The following is a 22,352-nucleotide window of genomic DNA, read 5'->3' as shown; positions in this document are numbered from 1 at the left end:
AGATCGCCGCTAGCATGTCCGCAATATACCCGTCCCATAAAGCTGTGTCCTTTTATTGTTTAAAAAAAAGGATTTTATAGATATGTAAATGACCCTGGTAAGGTGCCCAAGGGGCTGTACTAACCTTCTTGGAGCCCAGCCACAGCCCGCCCCCCCCGTAAGGGAGCCCAGCACCGCCTGCGTCATTTTTTAAACAAAAAAAAAAGCACACAGCTTTATGGGACAGGTATATTGCAGACATGCTAGCGGCGATCTAGCCGTGCATGTCCGCAGCTCTATAGGCTAAAACAAGGTGACAGAATCACTTTAAAAATTTGATGCAATTCCAACATCACTTTAGACCACCTATGAAATGCCAACTAATTACATAATAAATTGCTACCTGCCTGCAGCCACCACTAGAGGGAGCTCAGATTACTGCATACAGATCTGTATGTAGTAATCTCCTGAGCTCCCCCTAGTGGTGGCTACAGGCAGAATTTTGTCATCTATTTATACGCAGGAGGTTTGGATCTCTGTATCAGAAAAACATGCACTGGTCAAATAGTCCTAAACCGATATGGGAAAAAAAAAAAAAAAAAAAAGCATTCTCCCGAGCTGCAAATGACATCAATATATCTACATTTCACACAGATTAGCATTTTTTCTTTTTAATAAAGATTTTTTTTTTACAATTAACAAGGTGAATTATAATAGAAGATCTGAGGAATGTTTAATCAGTGAGAAATAAAAATCTGTTTTATTTCGCCGATTGCATCACGTCCTGTATCAAGCAAAAATAAAATAAAAATTCACTGCATTTTACCGATTCCTTTACTCATTCATTAACCCCCGTTGTGCAGATACAATGCCCCCCCCCCCCGATATGTTCATAACCAGAAATAATGCTAAATTAAAAACGCAAGGAAAAAAAAAAAAAGTAAAAATTAAAAAGACGCGACAACGCCCAGTGTTCGATAAAATGTGCAATTAAAAGGTTGTCAACCTGAAGGAAACAGTATATACAATCCGATCGCTAGGATAAGGAATCACACATTAAGCTTAACTTCTATGTGCAAATAGCATTGGTGGCGTCGCTTTCAGCTCTTGGTATAAGTAGGACTGGATTAAAACTGGAAGCATTTGGCTACAAGTTACTGCATGTTTATTGCTGGATATGAAAGAGTTAAGAGCTCCGCCTACCGCGCCAGGATTTTTATTAAGTTTGCACACATTTCGAAGAACTCTATAGTATGGCTTCCCGGCCGAGGGACCAAGTCATTGCTGGAGGAGTCTACGGAGGTGGTCAGGGAGGAGGGGACAGAACCGTCAGACGACTTTCCCGGGCCTTCCGCGTCGGAGTCGCTTTTCTGGGCATTGCTGACGGATCCTGAGCGTCTTCGGGGGGCAGCTTCAGACTTGGGGTCTGTTACTTCGTCTGGTTGGAGACATAAAAGCGTTTGTTAAAACTAGTAGATCCAAGATGTGCCGTTGTAACTGGAGGATCTCACCACCATGTGGGCATGATGCCCACTACTTGAAGGGACCACCTGGCGCTTAAGATGCCACCAGCTGTTCTGATTGTGGATAGGGTACACATACACTGCTACATACCCCACACTCGACCTTGTGCCCCAATGGGGGTAGATTTAGTTTTTTGGGCAGTACCAGTTGCCACTGCCAATCACACCAAGATAATTAACACTTAGATAATCAGCCACGTGGCCTGTTGGCTTAAATAAAGGGGCTCTCCGCTGCTGCCCAGGTACCCGCTGGTCTCTGCTTTCGGGTCCCTCTCATCACAGCAGTGATCCGCCCCAGCCAGTGACAGGGTGAGCGGTCATTTCCTGCGTGTCAAGAGCGAACAGGGAATACCTTTGTCTTTTTGTTTGGATGTTCACCAGGGGCAAAAACTGAGTTTTATTTATACGTAAATGAGGGCTCGCAAGTGCCCAGGCCGCTCTGCCGTCCTCACATAACCCCTCCCCAGCCTGCCCTGTAAGCCTCTTACGTCATCCAGTGTACTGGCCGAGATCCAGCGCATGCGCACTGTGATGACCATTGTGGGCAGCAGCATCATTCCATGCAGTGTGCATGCGCCGTGGACTTGTGATCCGTGCCAAGTTTCAACCCACAAAGTACGTGAGTGGCGCCTGCGTAGTGCTAGAGCAGGCATCCTCAAACTGCGGCCCTCCAGATGTTGTAAAACCACAACTCCCACAATGCCTTGCTGTAGGCTGATACCTGTAGGCTGTCCGGGAATGCTGGGAGTTGTAGTTTTGCAACAGCTGGAGGGCCGCAGTTTGAGGATGCCTGTGCTAGAGGCTGCCTGACTGCACAGGCGCAACCCGCATACATTGCTGAAACTGTGCCAGGATCAAGCATAATATACCCCCCGCCTGCTGAGTCCCATCTCACACCTGGAGCAGGGGTGACTCAGTAATTGCTTGCATTCCCAATTTTTTTCTTAGGATTCTATTACGTTGTCCCTCTGTTATTCCAATTTATGAAAACTGGGTGTCACCAGTGCATCCATACACTGTCCAATCAGAGCCAACGGGTTCAAACTGTAGGGACGCACTCCTTTGACAAGAGGAATAGTAACACCCAGGTGTCAGTTGATTCAATATTCTCTAGGAGGAATAACAGAGGAATGGCAGAACACAGAATTCTAAGAAAAAAATTCCCCAGAATAGACATTTCATGGGGAATACAAGAATCTGCTACTTCATACATCAGTCTTACCCTGGACTGGCAGTCTCTGCGACAAAAATTTAAGTCTATGCCGGCTATGAGTTGGCGTACATTTGTACCCCAATTTATGCCAGTTTCTGCCATAAATTATATTAAGGCTGCCCTGCCCATCCCGCTAAACCTCCACTTATCCCCTTTAAAAAGTGGCGAGAGAAGTGTAAAATGGTGAAAAGCAACAAATCTTTGCGCAAAAATGGCAGCATTTCAAAGCACAATTGTCTGTCAGTGTTAAACTATTAGCCCCCAGTTGCTATGGAAACCTATCGGTGCCCCTGTGATCATGTCACAGGGCACTGGTTGGCTGACCGAGGGAGCCTCCTCTGCTAAACTCCTTAGATGCTGCAGTTTATTGATTACGGCGTCTAAGGAGTTAAACAGCCAGAATCAAAAGAAATACCGAACCCAAACCAGAATATACGTACAGCCATTATATACATTTTTTATATTTTCATAATCTACATCCGCCACATGAACAGCTCTGGTGTATACTGCACACATACCAGCCCTGTGACCATGCAAGGTCTTTGGAAAAAAGCTTCCCGATTTCTAAAGACCTTTTTCTTTCCACGCTTCCCTCCTTCTACAACCTGCTCCTTTACAGATTTCACCGGGAACGTCATAAATCAGTGTATATCCGGGTGTAATCTGCCCGTCACGGGTTCTGTCCCATGTCGCTTCTCCTCGCCCTGCTTCACAAGTCTCTCCCTGTCTGCGTATAAGGAGAGACCGGTCAGATGAGGGCAGAGCCGTACAGAGGAGTCAAGAGGACCCCCATCAGGACTTCCTCCTACCAGTCATGAATGATGAGCCCTCTCCTGGTGACCCGTCTTACCGTCGATGCTGCGGAAGTCCAGCAGGTACGTCCTGCTGTCCACTTGGTATAGCTGCAGGCTCATTTTCGTATACATGCTAGTAACCGGGTTTTTTCTCCTGACTCTTAGATAGTACGGATTCACCACCTACAGGATCCAAGCACAAGAGACAACGGCCATTACAAGGTTTATCCTTCATGTAGCTCCAGTACCAGAGCCATGAGACTCGTCAGTGCACAGCTATACCGTTAAAGAGGTCGTCTGTCTATTGTACAGACCATGAAAAATTTCATTAGTCATAAAAAAATATTTTTTGAAAAAAAGTAAAGATTTACGACATTTACTTTGAGTATAGCGCCACCTGGTGTTCAGCAATGTGTAGATCCAGCTCATCTAATTATCTAGGAGCAGGAGTCTATTAGGGACTACGGCCCAGATTTACTAATCCTGCAGAGGCTTAGACAACACTTCTGGACCTGCCCCAGATTTATCCCAGGAGCTCAGGCCGGATGATAAATGTGGTGCGGGGACAGACACTTCTGACTCTATACCGGCTATGGGTTGGCTTACTATGAGATCGCAGGCCCCACACCCTTTTGTGCGACGCTCCACCCTTTCAATTAAGTCCCATCCCCTTGTCGAGCACGTCGGGAAAAGTGTAGAAACCCTAGTTGTGCCAAACTACACCACTTCAGACACGTTAGTAAGGGCTCATGCACACAACCATTTGTATTTTGCGGTCCGCAAAAAAATATGGATGACGTTTGTGTGCATTATGTATTTTGCGGAACAGAGCAGCTGGCCCCCTAATAGAACAGTCCCATCCTTGTCCGTAATGACAATAGGACATGTTCTATTTTTTTGCGGAACAGAAATACGGAAATGGAAGGCGCACGGAGTAACTGCCTTTTTCTTTTTTTGCAGACCCACTGAAATTTATGGTTCCGCATAAAAAAATTTAAATATGGAACGGGCACGGAAAGAAAATAGGTTAGTGTGCATGAGCCTTTAAGCTTGGCCTATATCTACAGCTACCAGGAGGTACAGGAGACCGACTGGGAACTTGCCGGGGACTATATTTACTGCTGCCATAGTCAGAAGATTTGGAACTTGATGCTCAGGCTGAAGGAAACGGATTATTGAACTTATTGGAGACTATATTCATGCCTGCCACAAGAGGAAGGAGATGGACTAGGAAACTATATTTACAGCTGCCAGAGGAGAAAGGAGACTGACTAGTGAACTTAGTGGGGACAATATTTACAGCGAGCAGAGGTGTAAGGACAATGGTGACTGTGCTGGAGCTTTTCAATACAGATTTTAGGAAAATGGCTGGGTCAGTTTAAGAAAGTGACCCAGCATTCTGCGTAGGGGACCTGTTGCTAAGTAATGTTGCATAAAACTGGTGACCGATTCCTTGTCATTTCTAAAACCTGTCTGCTTGCAGCCACCATTAGGGGGAGCTCAGGAGCTTACTGAAGATGGATCTGCATAAATCAGTCAGTCAGCTCGCCATAGCGGTGGATGGAGGCAGTGTAAAGAGAAGAAAGAATCTGGAGCCCAAGAACAAAGACCAGATTCTATAGAGACATTTGATCTTTCTGGTGAGGTCAGTGGCACCTTGTACTTACCTTCCACTCATAGTCCAGCTGTTTCATTGCTCGGCAGACCTCGGCCATGATGTCATTCGGCCGGCTCTGACTTCTAATTCCAAGATGCCATTTTGCTCTTCTGACCCCAACCTGATGCTTCGATTTTTGAGGGTTCAGCTCGTCAAGAGTGTGTCTCTGCCGAGGGGACTCTGCCACTAAGAACGGGACTCTTTCTGGATGGGGACGGGGTGTGTGAGGTTCATCGACAAAGGAATCTGGAGGGCTCGTGGCCAAATAAAAGTCTTTAGCCTCGTTCATTATCCGCCGGTTGTCTATGATCAGATGATACGCCACTGCTAGAGGGTCCTGGTGGTTGCGGCTGTACAGGCAGCTGAGCACCTCCTCCTCCGTACACTCGCACTTATCGCACACCTCCTTTAAGGCTTCGTCATCAATCATGTTTGTACTGTAGGTGGGGTCCTCGGGGAACAGGTACTTGGGGAGATCCTGTTTAAACCATTCATGATCCCTAAATTAAAATGAGATTAACAAAATCCGTAAAAAGCTGCAGGATAAACGCCTTGACAAAGTATGGGAAATATATATTTTTTTTCTTTGCATCAAAGCAAGCGGCGATAAAGCAGCAAATCAGCCATTTGGATTTGTTTTCCGTAATGGTGTTCACTGTACGGGATAAATACGTTTAGATTTTCATAGTTCAGGCGTTTTGGGACACAGTGGTAATGAGGTTTATTTTATTTTTATTATGGGGGAAAGGGAGGAGATTTTACGAATATAAAAAAATATAAAAATGCAAAACATTTTTTTTTTTCTTTATTATATCAAGTCTTCTCAGGGGACTTGAAAACGCGATCCTGAGCTTGCTTGTCCCATAAACTGCAACAAATTACTACAGCAGCCTATGGGTTATTTAATACGTTCCTGTAGCAGGGCTCCATAGAAACTATTGCTGTGGTAGCCTTGGATCCTACTTAAGGATTGAGGCTACCACGGCGAATGAATGGCTTCCCCAATCGCAGCACTCCTGGGGAAATGGCATCTAACGGGTTAAATGTTCATGATCGGCAATACCGCTGATCAGACATTGCCTCTTGGTTTCTGCTGTGTAAAACAAACCCCGGTGGTTTGAGCAGGCGCCATGTGTAAACCCAGGACTTCCACCGTACATGTACTGCAGTCATCCTTAAGGGGTTAAAGTTGCAAAGTTCCCTACCATCCGCTTTTGAACTCTGGAACACAGTTCTGCACACAAGCGACGCGTTTAGGGCTGTGATGGGAACTGATTATTCCGGTACAGGACCGTGGGGTCAGGGTGCAGGAGAGAGCAGAGACCAGTCCATCATGCTATTCATAAACACGAGTGAGAACACATTCATAAACCACAGAACCTGCTGCGTCCCCATAGCTGCCCTCCCATCTTTACCGTATATAACCACCAGGAAGCATTTCATTACCGGATGTCCTTGATGGTCGCTCTCTTCATGGGATCCACTTGTAACATGTGCTTCAGAAGGTTGATGACCGGCTGGTTCAGATACTGCGGCGTGTAGAAGATCCCATCGCAGATCTTCTTGAACAGCGTTGGCACGTGGTCATCATCAAACGGGAGAGTCCCGCACAGCAGCGCATAGAGAATGACCCCGCTGCTCCATATGTCCACCTCTGGACCTGCGTACAGTCTGAGGCACAAAACGGACAGGTTACTATCAAGGATCGCCTCATGTCTGCAGCCACCTAGAGCAAAGGCAGGACCTCATGGAAAACATTCTCCGTCATTTTCTATCACTGCATTCACAACAAGGGTCCCTCCAATTCTGATCGAGAGGTACAGGGGGCCACACAACACAGGATCACTGCCAAGATGTGAAGGACACAGCTCCTGGCACAGGTTACAGGGCAGTTAGGGCATGCCCACAACACTCTCCCATAGGAGTCAATGAGTTGTTATAGGAAGATGAGGCGACGTCCTTTGCTTACCTCCCCGATATGACTTCCGGAGCCGCATAATTGGGAGATCCGCAGCTTGTCCTCAGAAATTCTCCGTCTGCCATCATGTTTGAGAGACCTGACAACATAAGAATGGCGCAGTCCATTACTAGACGCCGACTGCTCTGTTTGACATCACGATAACGGACTAGCTGTAAAACTGCTTCGAACATAGAAAATATCAAATCCTGCTGAGCACAGGGCCCCACCGGCCACATGAGGTTTCTGCTAAATGTATTTAAAATAAAGCTTCCGCTCACCCAATTCTATTTCGGAAATAATGGAAGACGACATGCTTTATGGCACACACTCTACAAACCATATTTCTCATTATACCAGATGACTGCCATAAATACATTGATAACTGTCCCCCATACTCTCACATAATATATTACAATACTGGCTGCCTGCAACCACCAGTAGGGGGAGCTCAATGCATTGAAATGTATAATGTTACAACTGAACTCAATGGAAGCTGTAAAAGGTATATGCACTGAGCTCCCCCCCTCTAGTGGCTGCTTCAGGAAAATGTTCATGTCAGGGAGCAAGAATAGGAGTTCATAGGATGCCCTCTTCCCACGAGCCCATACAGCTGCAGCCTGGCCGGCCTCCATGCCAAGTACGTCACTGCCTGCTGCAAGTCTCCACCCAGGCAAAGTGCTGCCATGATATAAAGTGGAGCAGATTTCTTCGCAAAGTTCTGCCCAATAGGCCTAAAAGCGCTAAACTGAGGAGTGTAATTAGCACTTGGGGGTTGAAAGAAACCCCTCTAGTATAAGAGGTCCTCAATTTTAGGACAGAGGGAACTTCTTAATGTCCAGTGTTTAGGTTCAGACCCTGAAGGCAAGTTGTAGAAATGATAGGACCTCCCCGGGAGCTATGTGCTAACAGGTGCATCATGGTCCCATCAAAGGAGAGCACACTACTAGGAGAGGACGTCACCTTCTGATAGGTGGGGTCTGACCTCTCGGACTGAAGGGACTGCAGCATGGAGTGGATTTTCGGCAGACCCGATTGTCTGGTTGCTTCACTTATCCTCCCATTTCGACAACCCAGCTGACCATCCACACATCTTCTCCCGGTCGGCACAGGCTGTTGGTCATTTTAGTAATGTCACTTACCAAAGTCCGCTATCTTGGCATTCATGTGCGCGTCCAGAAGAACGTTTTCTGGCTTCAGGTCTCGGTGCACCACCATGTGTCTGTGGCAGTAGTCTACGCCGGAGAGGATCTGCTGGAACAGACGTCGGGACTCCTTCTCATCCAACTAGAATAATAGAACAGTATGAAAAATGAGGACAGGAATGAACACCCCAATTAGGACTGCTCCTTCTCGCCCGTAGGTCTAGGTCTGATTTAGGCTACACTGTGACTTGTGGGCGTGAGACATTAAAGGGCATCTGTCAGCAGTTTTGTACCTATGAACCTGACTAACCTGTTACGATGGCGCTTGGAGGCATCTGTGCTGGTCCCATGTTCTTATATGCCCGCATTGCTGAGAAAACGATGTTTTATTATATGCAAATGAGCCTCTAGGAGCAACGGGGGTGTTGCCGTTACACCTAAAGGTTCTGCTCTCTGCAACTGCTGGGTCCTCTCCATTTAGATTGGCAGAACGAAACCGTGATAACACCTGGTCCTGTGAAAGTGCAGAGGGTGCAGCAGTTGCAGAGAGAGCAGAGTCTCTAGGTGTAACGGCAACGCCCCCGTTGCTCCTAGAAGCTCATTTGCATATCATAAAACATCATTTTTCTCAGCAACGCGGGCACATATCAACATGGGACCAACACAGATGTCTTCAGCTGCCAACAGCTCAGCCAGTTCATAGGTACAAACCTGCTGACAAATGCCCTTTAAGACTGCAAAGGTCGGCTGCAACTAACGATAGTCAACGAAACCCAGCAGAAGTGGGTCACATAGTGACCACATTCATCATCATCATTAGTTGTGAAGTAGTAGCAGAACATTAATGTTACGTCATGCGGCCACTAGTCGCGATGTGCCCTAGCCTGGGTGCCAATTTCATTACTGTCTATACATAGTGAAATTTCCTTATGACCATATCTGAGCAGCAGGTGGCACGGGGCGGAGGAGAGCACAGTAATCACTTACCTTCCCATTCTTACATATATAATCAAAGAGTTCTCCGCCAGCGACATACTCCATGACCATAAAGATGTCAGTCGGTGTACTGATCACCTGGTACCTGGGCAAAGAAAAAAGGGACTTCAGTACGTTGTCTGAGCAGGTGCAGCTGCTAAAGGAAGATTGTTATTGGCATCTCCAAGATGAACATATATATTTTCTCCAAAAACAACTGCATACACTGCTGCCTGCAGCCGCCACCAGGGGGAGCTCAGTGCAGACACAGCTGCCTGCAGCCGCCACCAGGGGGAGCTCAGTGCAGACACAGCGGCCTGCAGCCGCCACCAGGGGGAGCTCAGTGCAGACACAGTTTGTCACTGCTCAGTCCCGACTCCATTGCTTCCCAGCCTAGGCCGCCCCACAGGTAAGTATGCTTCCCTTTGCAGGTCTGGCCAGGAAAGATGGATTGGGGGGGGGGGGGGGCGCGGGACGACCTACTGGCAGTGCTGGACCGGAGGGGGTTCGGGAAGGAGAGCTGTAGTTTACGTCATTATTAACTTTTTTGCGGTGTGGAGACACGGCCAGAAACACCACGGAAGCACTCCGTAGTGCTTTTGATCCATGCTTCCGCACCACATCTCCCGGATTGCGGACCCATTCAAGTGAATGGGTCCGTGATCTGTGATATGGCTGCACATAGCCGGTGCCCCGTGTATTGCAGACCCGCCGTATGTGGGTCGCAATATGGCCACGGGCAGCACACGCCCTAACACATCTCATGGGCGTGTGCTTTCTACTAGGGATCGACCGATTATCGGTTTTACCGATATTATCGGCCGATATTCAGGATTTTGAAAGTTATCGGTATCGGCATCTATTTTGCCGATATACCGATAACACAGAACGCGCTGCTCTCAGCGCTCAGTGTTCCCTCAGCAGCACAGGGGAGAAGGAAGCAGTGTCTCCCTCCCCCTGTGCTGCCGCCAATGAGAGGAAGGAGGACAAGAGGAGGGGCTGTGGCCACCGCTCCACCAATGAAGATAAGTCTCATTTATTCATATACAGGAGGCGGGAGCTGGCTGCAGAATCACATAGCCGGCTCCCGACCTCTATGAGCGGTAGCTGCAATCCGCGGTAGTTAACCCCTCAGGTGCCGCGGATCGCAGCTACCGCTCAGAGGTTGGGAGCCGGCTATGTGATTCTGCAGCCAGCTCCCGCCTCCTGTATATGAATAAATGAGAGACTTATGTTCATTGGTGGCGCAGTGTGCCCCCCCCAAGCCCCCCAGTATTAAAGGGGTTATCCCATCATAATGATCACTGTTAAATCTGTTAATGATTTGACAGTGATCATTTTTGTAAATATACTTTATTAACAAATTCCCACCGATTAGGAGAAAATTCATCCCCACTTACCTTATTGTTGTGACTCGGTCTCCCCTGGTTACGACCACCGCTCTTCCGCAAGATCCCGATGGTCACGCTTGCCCAGAAGACTTCTTCTTTTCTCCCGGCCGGGCCACTCGCTGTCCTGAACGCGCACGCTGCCGCGCATGCGCGACGGTGACTTCTTCCCGGCCAGAATAGTACAGAGCTGCGAACGCGCACGCCGGCTCTGTACTATACTGGCCAGAAATAAGTCACATTGCGCATGCGCGGCAGAGTGCGCGTTCAGTCCAGCGCGCGGCCCGGCCGGGAGAAGACTTCAATCAAGATGAAGCCCGCCCCCAGCCAGAATCCAGGAAGTGAACACGCGGTGGCAGCAGGTAAGTATGAAACTGCTAAGTGGGATAACCCCTTTAATCATTGGTGGCGCAGTGCGCCCCCCCCACCCCAGTATTAAAAACATTGGCGGCGCAGTGCGCCCCCCCAGTTTTAATCATTGGTGGCAGTGGCCACAGAGTCCCCTCTCCCCTCCGATCGGAGCCCCAGCTGTGTAATCCTGGGGCTCCGATCGGTTACCATGGCAGCCAGGACGCTATTGAAGCCCTGGCTGCCATGTTCAGCTCCATGCTGCTGTGTGCACAAAGCACAGAGCAGCAGGGACAGTGTGAGCTCCTATTCACCCTGATAGAGATCTATCAGGGTGAATAGGACAAGGGTTCTAGTCCCCAAGGGGGCTAAAAGTTAGTAAAAAAAACACCAAAATATTAAGTATAAATAAAAAAAAGAAAGATTTACACAAAAAAAACCTACACATTAACAAATAAAAATATTCATTTTTAGCAGATGTGTAGGAATTTTTTATTTTTTTTCAAAAATGAAATTTCACAGAATATCTGTATAAATTATAAGCCTGAAAGTTCACAAATTATTGGTATCGGCCCTAAAAAAAAATCAATATCGATCGATCCCTACTTTCTACGGCCGCTCTCTCACCAGCACAGCTCAGGGGGTGTATCCTTTCTGCTGCAGCTCTTTCCTTATAACTGACATTAGATACAGATGGGGAAGGTTAAAGATTTTAACTGAGCATGTGCATCCATTTCAGTGAGGGGGGCAGAGAAATAAGGAAGAGAACAAACAGCAGGTGGCGCTATACATATCTTTTTATTGAACTCACTGGCTATGCTAAATGTTTAATTAAATGCAATTACAAAAAGTATTTAGGCCCAGGTCCTGGTTTGTAAAATATAGAATAGTTTTTCCAGCGACAACCCTTTTAAGGTCTGCCATGAAAAAGCATAGCTACGCAGGTCTTTAAAGGGGTATTCCTTTTTCAGCTATTGATGGCTCGCCTATCTCCAGAACAGGTCCGTTGATGTGAAGGGACAGCAGCCACATCTGCACTGCCACCTCTCTATTCACCACTATTGGACTGACGGTCATTTTTGGAACAGCAGTGAACAGAGGGTGGCCGTGCTTGTGGGGCTGCTCTCCCTTCAATTCTGGGGGCTCGTTCTGGAGACAGGAGTGGGTGCCAGGGGAGGGACCTGCATCCAACACTGATGGCATATCCTAGCAATATACCATCAATGTCGGAGACTGAAATACCCCTTTAATTGTTCGAAGAGTGTCTCCTCACTCTCACTAATGAAAGGGGGGGGGGGGGCTGCCTTAGGAGGTGAACCCCCCAACATGATCTAAGGCTGTGTTCGGATCAAGTTTAGACCAGATGTCACCTCTGATGTTCGCATCCGCGCAGCCGTTCCACAAATTACAGAACATTCTGCAGACAAGACTAGGCATTTCTATAATGGGGACTGAGATGCTAACAGGCGGCACCTGTATTTTGTGAACCGAGGTCATGTGGATGCAGCCTAATGTACGCATTAAACAGATGCCATACAGTGGCGTCCATCACAATAGGGTTGCATTTAATGTATACGTATTTTTGGCTGGACGCTGCAAGATGGAAAGGGATAGTGTATTATGCTTTTGCAGCTTTATTCCCCAACTTATGTTTAACAAAAGTTAAAACATGATGTGAACACAGCCCTAGAGGGGAGCGATAAGGGTACTTTCACACTAGCGCTTTTTCTTTTCCGGCATTGAGTTCCGTCCTAGGGGCTCAATACCAGAAAAGAACTGATCAGTTTTATCCCCATGCATTCTGAATGGAGAGCAATCCGTTCAGGATGCATCAGGATGTCTTCAGTTCTGTCTTTGATTTTTCAGGACGAAGATAATACCGCAGCATGCTGCAGTTTTATCTCCGTCCAAAATTCCAGAACACATGCCGGATCCGGCATTTTTCCCCCCCATTGACAAGCATTAATGCCGGATCCGGCCTCAAGTGTTCCGGCAAAACGGATCTGGCATTGCGGTCTGCGCATGCTCAGACCGCAAAACAATTGAAAAAAATAAATGCCGGATCTGTTTTTTCCGGATGACACCAGAGAGACGGATCCGGCATTTCAATGCATTTGTCATACGGATCAGGATCCTGATCCGTCTGACAAATGCCATCAGTTTGCATGCGTTTTGACAGATCCGGCGATGGAACTGCCTGCCGGAATCCTCTGCTGCAAGTGTGAAAGTAGCCTTATGGATGTTATATCAGCCGTCTCCAAGCTTTACCAGGAATAGTTGACAACTCAAGGAGGTATATTTTATGGTGAGGTTTAGGCTTTTCCTTGTGTCCACAGTCTGGACGTACTGTTCTGTATTTGACATACTCAGGATGATGCAAACCTCTCTCAGATGATGGTGCAACAAGCCGACATGAGTCACGTTGTGCAACCTTTCAAAACAGCCCCGAATGTCAGGAGCCGGCAGACACGGTCCGGGCCTTCTATATGACAGATTTGCTACGATTACAGACCCAGTCTTCTGGGGAATCATTCTTCTGTATATAAAAACCATTGCATAAAACATACCGGGCAGATTACATCAATCCGGAAGTCTGAATTACATATTAAAAAAAAGCACTCCCACAAATCAGTTGAAAGGCACACGACGCAAGTTGTAGAGAATGTAATCTCATCAGTGACTGTATTTGTGAGTTATAACCTCCCTTCTGATCCTCCGCTGTGTCATGTGACCAGTACTCTCACCTCCAGCTGACACAGGACAGGAAGTCAGTTACTTCTCTATCCATTCCTAGGAGACCGACATTGAGGCTCCCATAAGAATGAATAGAGAAACTGGCTTTCTGTCCACACATAAGATTATTTGGAGAAGCAGAGTGCTGGTCACGTGACACAGCTGAGGATCAGAAGGGAGGTTATGACTCATAAATTCAGTCTCTGGTAAGATTACATCATGTACCTTTCTAACAGGTCAGATAATAAAAATGTTTGAGAGAGTGCCTCTTTAATATACATTGGAGATATGAGAACAGCTGCAAACATTGACTCAGCGCCTCGGACAGAAGCCGATACTCACAGCTTAATTATATGAGGATGCCGAAAGAGCTTCAGATTCTGGATCTCCCTCCGAATCTTCCCCACCACATCGAGGCTTCGAATCTTCTGCCTGTTCAGAATCTTCACCGCGACCTTGTGTCCCGTTAGTTCATGCTTCCCGACTGAGAAAAATAATATAAAAAAATAAAAATAAAATTAAGATTAGATTATCAGACGATATCAGAACCGGAGCCAGACTCGCAGGTCTCCAGAACCAGAAGTCCCGGTTGACAATTAAAGCTTGTCAACTACAGCATGCCCGATCATCTCCCAGATCAAGAGCCCCGTTCTAGCACCACGGGGCGTCATGTTGTAATTTAACGTCTGGGCACTCATGGGATTTAGGAACACAAGGGTAACGTCCTCGAGTCGAAGGAGCTGAGCACATTAGTCTATGGTTTTATGGGAGAATATTCAACATACACCGCTACGAAACCTCTGCTTATTCCAGGCTTAGGAGTCCAGTGGTTGGTGCTTAAAACTGATCGACAGCCATCAGTGTGCTGGCAGAAAGGCCCCCCAAACCTGAGCAACACCTTTAAGGGATCAATAGAACAGGTGAAAAAATGTGGCTAAAGTTTCCCTTCAAACATTAAAGGGAACCTGTCACCGGGATTTTGTGTATAGAGCTGAGGACATGGGTTGCTAGATGGCCGCTAGCACATCCGCAATACCCAGTCCCCATAGCTCTGTGTGCTTTTATGGTGTAAAAAAAACGATTTGATACATATGCAAATTAACCTGAGAGGAGTCCTGTCCTGGCCATCCAGCAGCCCATGTCCTCAGCTCTATACACAAAACACCGGCGACAGGTTCCCTTTAATCATTAGGAGAGGTCCTATATCTTAGGCTCTTCCCATGTCGGACCTTTAGATACAATTTTTTATGCAATAAGGGGGCTTTCCGACTAAATGATGAGGTCATCAGTATCTGATCAGTGGGGGTCCGACACTTGGGACCCCTGTTGATCAGGTATTTGAGAAGGCACCGACGCTGCGACCTTCTCACAGCACTTTACATTGTATAGTGCAGCGGCCCAGGACCGGGCCCTGGAAGATTGTTTGCCGAACCGCGGCAATCAGGGCCGTCTTTAAACGCGGTACTAATGAAGCGCTTCCATTATGATCTGATTAGGGCTGTCAGCAGAGGTCTGATTAACATTGGGGGTCCGATTGCTGGTCTGACCTGAGGTGTAATGGAAAATATATATTTTTCTTATTGTTCTCCTCTAAAACCTAGGTGCGTCTTATGGGGGCGAAAAATATGGTACAGTGCAGAAGAGACCATAGTCAGTTTATATAGCGTTATATATTTTAATATGCACCTTGTGTTTAGTTATGCGCGTGAATCAGTCAGCGCTGACTAGCGCCCCCTAAGCCCCGCCCACCCGTAAGCCCCGCCCCAGAACCCCCCCCCCCCCCCTAATATCCCACCCGATCCCTGGGAAAATTGTCTTGCATGAAACTGGTCCTTGGTGCAAAAAAGGTTAGGGAGCACTGGTATAGTGGCCACGCTTAGTATTGCGTTCAGCCCCATACACTTCAATAGGACAGAGATGCTCCAATGAACATGACATCACATGGCCTAGGCTAGGCTGCAAGATGGGCACGATGCTACTGCGAGCACCGCAGCCTTTCACAGCTGATGAGCGGGGGTCAGACCCCCACTAATCAGATACTGATGACCTATCCAGAGGTAAAAATAAAAAAATAAATAATTATAATTTTAAATGCAAAGTTGTCAATGAAGAGTACTGGCATCTGCACAATGTGCCAGGTATCTACAGAATGTGGCTGTTTTCAGGTACTAACCATATATTAAGGAATTGACAACCAACTGGAATGTAAACGGTTTGACCATGCTAAACTGCTGACAGCACCGGGTAGTGTCTGGAGAGAGCAGGACAAAAACCTTTTGCAGAGCTTTTCTCATCAGGAGTAGGGAGAATCCGAAGTTTTATTCTGCTAGTTTCTGCTCCTGCAAGTGTCCAGGAGGCGGAGCTTCACAATGAATTGTTCTCTGAAGTGAGAAGAGCCCCTCCTCTCTGCTCTGAGTGACAGCTTTAGAATCTAACCAGGAGACCACTAAAGCTGTCACTCAGAAAAGGGGAGGGGTTATGAATGTAGAGAGCACAGCTCCGCCTACTGGACACTTGCAGGGTCAGAATAAAACTTCATAGTCACAAAACTCCTGACGAGAAAGCTCCACAAAAGGCGCGTTTCTCCTGCTCTCCTCAGCCGCTACCTAGTACTGTCAGCAGTTTAGCATGGTCAAAACTGCTGACAGCTCCTTTTAAAATGTAGGTTCACAGAGCATCTTTAGCAAATACTATATTTTTGTGATAGCTGGATTGCCAGAGGTTAGCGGTGGTAAAACTACAACTCCCAAGATGTACACTTGCTTGGCTGTTCTCAGAACTCCACATAAATGAATGGAGCATGCTGGGAGTCGTGGTTTCACCACAGCTGGTGTGCCGGAGGTTAGCCATCACTGCTATATTTTCAATTGGCAGCCCGGGCCCATCAGGACAGACAGGCCTGTGTGATCGGGGTCACGTAGGCGGGAACGCTCTCAGGGCTACATGGACTGACAATAAAACTGCTGCATCCGATCCCACATTAACCATGATGGGAACTGACAGATCCGGCCGCTACCCTGTCAGGATCTGATTGGACAGCCTGCCGGATCCGGACCCAGGGATCTCCATGAGACAGGAAGTAGCTTACTTCTCCCTGACCTCACTACAAATGAATGGAGCTGCCGGCCATGAAGAGGAGACAACCTACCGCTCTCCTGGCATGGCTGCCAGTCTCAGATATAATTATTAATGAACGCTATTCTAGTCAGTTAGCGGACATGCGCGGCGTCGCCGACCTCTGACCCGTCAATCCCAGAGCGGCTCATTGCTTCACCGATGTATGCACAGTGATAAGACGACCAGGACGCCCTGTTATTGCGGAGCTGAGGGAAGATAAGCCGTGGCAGGCTGAAGAGGTTTTGCAATTACTATACAATGTGTTCCAACCTCTATTTGCAAGATCTCCGCTTGCTGTCAGTGAGTGGGATCATTTTTGTACACTTCTTCAACTTAAGGCTCTATTCAGACGTCCGTAGAATGGGTCCGCAATTATCCGAAACGGGTGCGGACCCATTCATTCTCTATGGGGCCGGAAGAGATGCGGAGAGCACACTACGTGCTCTCCGCACCCACATTTCCCGAGCGCAGCCCCGATCTCCCAGTCTGTAGCTCTGCAAGAAAATAGAGCATGTCCTAATCTTGTCCGCAATTGCTATTGCGCAGTCTAGTATCAGAGAACATGGAGCGCGCTGCTGCCACCAATGATGAGAGAGGGGCGGGTGCACTGTGCCACCAATGAGGAGAGAGGGGCGGGCGCACTGTGCCAACAATGAAAGTAAACGTTTAATACAAATCCAGGAGGCGTGTGCTGGCGGGGAGCAGCGATCAGCGGCAGTTAACCCCTCATGTGCCACACCCACCTCCTGTATTAAATGCTAATTATTATTGGTGGCACAGTGTCCCCTCCCCCCCAGTATTAAAATCATTGGCGGCAGTAGCAACAGGGTCCCTCCCCATCCTCATTGGTGGTGGTTACCATGGCAGCCAGGATGCTGCTGAAGCCCTGGCTGCCATGGTAATCTCCCTGCTGCTGTGTGTACTATGCACAGGGCAGCAGGGAGAGTGTGAAGTCCTATTCACCCTAATAGAGCTCTATAAGGGTGAATAGGACAAGGGATGAAAAGATCCCAGGTTCTACCCCTAAGGGGGGAAATAGTTATAAAAAATAAAAAAAATTAAAAACAAACACCAAGATATTAAAGTTTAAATCACCCCCTTTCCCAATTTTACATATAAAATATATAAACAATAAATATATTACATATCGCCACGTCCGAAAAAAAAAAAAAAAAAGTCCTATGCGGTGAACGCCATAACAGGAAGAAAATAGGATCAGACTGTTATATTATGGGCCGGACGTTCCATAAAATGAGGATTTGCATACGGCTTTTTTTGGCATTTTTATTTTCGCGTGGTATAGAGTATCACAATACTTTATGGTACCGAATCAAAATTTTTCTATCGAAACAACCCTAAGGTGCGGTATCTGTTCTTACAGCAGAAGGCAGGCCAGCAGATCCCCAGCAATCTGTTCATGATGAGCGAGGGTCCTCCGAAAAGTCCTACGCTCTCCCCCTCGGAGTGGGCGAGGCCGGCAGGGCTCCCGGGCTCTCCCCCTCGGAGTGGGCGAGGCCGGCAGGGCTCCCGGGCTCTCCCCCTCGGAGTGGGCGAGGCCGGCAGGGCTCCCGGGCTCTCCCCCTCGGAGTGGGCGAGGCCGGCAGGGCTCCCGGGCTCTCCCCCTCGGAGTGGGCGAGGCCGGCAGGGCTCCCGGGCTCTCCCCCTCGGAGTGGGCGAGGCCGGCAGGGCTCCCGGGCTCTCCCCCTCGGAGTGGGCGAGGCCGGCAGGGCTCCCGGGCTCTCCCCCTCGGAGTGGGCGAGGCCGGCAGGGCTCCCGGGCTCTCCCCCTTCCTGCATACACTGACGCACGATCTGTGCAGGGTGCGGCTTAGGACGTGCCGCCGACATCCTGTCACTGCAAGCTCAGATTTTTCTCTTACACTGCACGACAGTCACCGATATGGCTGCACAAACATTACAAAGCCCAGCCGCCCGCTCCGGGGGCCTTACTATACCATGCAAGCAAAAACAGAGAAAACCGCTAACTACCCAAGGTGCACCGCCGATCAGTCAGAAATCAGCATACAACGGTCTCAAGTGCTTGTCAAGGTGCCACAGGTTAGCCATAAAACTTTTTTTTTAAATAAAGAAAAAAAAAAAAAAACACCACACGAGCTTGGCGAAAACCTCTAGTTATACAACATTGCAGATAAATGGCTGGAAAAAATTAAAATAAAAAAAATTAAAAATCCTACCTGACCGACCTCCCACACAGCAAAGACGCCATGTGCAATCCATACCCTGAACTATCCTGACAGAAGGCAGAGGAAATTCTAGATCAGGGGGTGGGCAACCTGCGGCTGTTGTAAGGCAGATGAGGGGGAGGCTCCTGCTGCAGCCAGCTGTCTCACAGCCACACAGGACAGTGAGGGAGACATGGCTGATCTCACGTATTCAGAGATGAAGGGAGGAAGAGGGGGATTTATGTATCCCATTTCTACCTGCAGCCCAGACCCCCGTGATGCAGCCAGTCATCATGGCAGAAGAGCAGGAAGGGACAGTGGTGACTTCTGCACAAAGCACCGCAAACCCCCACCAAAGTCAGTGTCCTGGGCGGAGGTGGGAGAGCGTGACGAGAGCTGTTCTCCACCTTCCTACAAGTCAGCGTCCCTGTCAGTGGTGGGACCGGCCCTTTCCAGCACAGAGCCGTGGATGCCAGCCACGGGGATATTGCCTTGCTCTGGTTTTGCAATGGATGAGGCCCCTCTACACCTCTGGGCACGCTCACAGGGGATCAGTATACGCTTCTGCTCAGCTAAAGGAGTCCTCCGCCAGCTATCACCTCATGTATGGCCAGCTATACTGCAGACAGCAAGAGGATAGTCCGATCTGGGAGACGGAGGGGATAGAATAAAATACAAAAAGTTTAACACAGGATTGTTCTGCTCCTTTAAGAGCCCCTCGCGCTAGATCCTCGGACAAGACTGAAGACGCCTGTAAGGTGTGAGACGCTGGAATGTGCCTCCTCCACCTACAGGACGGGGTTAATGTTTCAGGAACTGCGGCTTCTATATTTACAATGCCGTCTTCAAGGTGAACCTGCCGATAGGACGCCATAAAAATGTCGTAGGCCACTTTCACACTGGAGTTTTGGCTTTCCGTTTGCGAGATCCGTTCAGGGCTCTCACAAACGGTCCAAAACGGATCAGTTTTGCCCTAATGCATTCTGAATGGAAAAGGATCCGCTCAGAATGCATCCGGTTTGCCTCCATTCCGCTCTGGCGGCAGACACCAAAACGCTGCGTCCTAGCACACAATGTAAGTTCAATGGGGACGGATTCCTTTTCTACGACACAATCTGGCACAATAGAAAACGGATCCGTCCTCCATCAACTTTCAATGGAGTTCATGACGGATCCGTCTTGGCTATGTGACAGATAATACGACTGGATCCGTTCATGACGGATGCATGCGGTTGTATTATCTGAATGGATCCGTTTTTGCAGATTCATGACGGATACGCCCAAAAACGCGAGTGTGAAAGTAGCCTTTACACCGCACCATGATGTCCAAGGCGGCGGTGCAGAGCCAGCTCAGCCGACAGCTATTCTACCCAACCCCCATACACATGCATGCTCAGCCGACAGCTTATGACGGCCGAGCGTGCATGCAGAAAAGGATCAGACATGTAAAATTCAACATGCCCGAGTCAAGACCATCCATACGAGGAGTCTGAACACTTTCATTGAAGTGCATGGACACCGGCACTCTGCAGAAGTTGTCAGGCGCACGATGTAGGAGGCAGAGGCCACGCGCTGCAGTGTGGGGTGGTATAGACGCAGGAGAAGCCGTCCCCCCTCCCATTCATGAGCTCCTGCTGATGACTGGCAGTACGACCACCCACACGTGACAAGAGGAGACCACGCCGTTCAGTCAATCTGCAGTGGTAACGGCCATGTGGCACCCGCAATACAGTGCGGCCATTAACAATGTGGTCTCATTAGTTTAATTAGGGCCCGTGCGGCCCCTAAGGCCACGCAGCACAGCTGTATCGCAAGTGCGACATGACCCTGGGAAAAAGCTGTCAATCAATCATCGACAGGTGGGCGGCGAGAGCTCATGAATAAGCCGGACTCTTCCCTTCTTCTCCAGCATGTCTGTCACAACTGTATGCAGAATAAAAGAAATTACCATAGAGGACCTCCGACGTCCCCTCCCCCCCCATGGCAGGTATCAGGGGCGATCAACTACAAAATTATACAATGCTAAATCCAACTGGTCAGTAGCTTTCTCCCCTCTCCACTCACATACGCGTCTTCAAAGTTTCTAGCACAACCTGCACAGGATTCTCAAACGCCTGCTGAAATCTCCCCCCACACACACAATTATCAGCCATTGACTGCTCATGTCTGCTCAGAGGGGCCCCACTGATCATTAGAACGGTCGGTGCAATCCTACAGAGGCTACGAAACTGACGGCAGAGCGCAGTCCATTCGGGATCCTCCTCACTGCAGTCCAGGGGGACTCGGGCCCCTCGTCCTAGTCATGGGGGGGTCCCAGCGATTGGACATTAACTGCTACACTAGGGGGGCTCCTTTAATCAAAGAGACCCGGGGGATGTATGGCGGGTTATGTTCAGGCAATACATCATGGGAAAATAGTATGCAAATGAGCTCCTGCTACTTTACATACTTTTTTCCCATGGAGCATTGCCTGAACGCTCCATACCCCCGCCAGGTCTCTTCAATGAGGATTGGGGCCCAGGGGGTATATATGACGGGTGCCCCCTCACACACACACACACACACACACACGACAGAAAACCGCCATCAGCCATAATTACCAGCAGAGGGGCCAACCTGGCGTAAAATTCTCTCTAATTTTTGGCCACGTCTCATCCACCGCCACGTCCAGTCCTGACCGCCGTCTCTTAAAGGGGACATCGGCCACCCACCGCCACTGATCATGTGACCACCACCGACTAAATGCCTGAGAGACCGGCAGATGTATATGGCGGTAACATTAGGAAGTCCCTTTACGGTCAGACCACTGACTTATCTACGACCGTACGTACAGACACCGTGGCGTTACGTAATACCGTAAAACCGGTCACACTCCTGTGACTTCTATGGGCCAATAATAAAGCAGCCCCCCCCAGGCTGTAATACTGAGCTCTCAGCCCACACTCACTCTTGACTTTGCCGAAGGTGCCCACCCCCAGCGTGTCCCCCAGGATGTAGTGGCCGATCTTCACCCTGCCGCCGTCATGATGCTTCTGTTTATCGGCCGCCATCTTCAGCAAGGAACTGAGGCTGCGCATTGCGCGCTCCCGACCGTCGGGGGGGTGTATGAGAGGAAACGGCGGCGGCGCGCACGGAGGAGCGGAGCCTGGCAGAAACGCGTCGAAGGCGGAGTTAGTGGGGGACGTATGTTTATTTATCAGCCAAAGAGAGGCGCTGATTGGCTGGTGTTGGAAGGGGGCGGGGTTAGCAGTGCTTCCCGGTAAACAAGCGTCGTGCGTCGCGAGGCGCTGGTGCAGTGAGGTCAGGGGTCGCTCAGCGCCGCGCGCCCCCGCCTCGCCCGC

The 22,352-nt window shown here is 48.8% G+C and overlaps 1 protein-coding gene across 1 annotated transcript; it reads right to left on the bottom strand.

Annotated features, from left to right (window-relative positions):
- Positions 1-454: 454 nt before the first annotated feature.
- PRKAA1 (protein kinase AMP-activated catalytic subunit alpha 1) lies at positions 455-22,088 on the bottom strand. The gene is made up of 9 exons (XM_040420932.1): positions 21,959-22,088; positions 14,055-14,196; positions 9,256-9,349; positions 8,266-8,410; positions 7,136-7,223; positions 6,613-6,837; positions 5,177-5,666; positions 3,566-3,692; positions 455-1,417 (listed from the first exon to the last, which is right to left on the bottom strand). Exons 1-9 carry the CDS (start codon positions 22,086-22,088, stop codon positions 1,179-1,181), a joined length of 1,680 nt encoding a protein of 559 aa, XP_040276866.1. The 3' UTR covers positions 455-1,178.
- Positions 22,089-22,352: the final 264 nt, after the last annotated feature.

Source organism: Bufo bufo, chromosome 2, assembly GCF_905171765.1.
Source record: "Bufo bufo chromosome 2, aBufBuf1.1, whole genome shotgun sequence".
NCBI classification, from domain to species: domain Eukaryota; kingdom Metazoa; phylum Chordata; class Amphibia; order Anura; family Bufonidae; genus Bufo; species Bufo bufo.
This window is presented reverse-complemented; position numbering and strand designations above follow the sequence as displayed.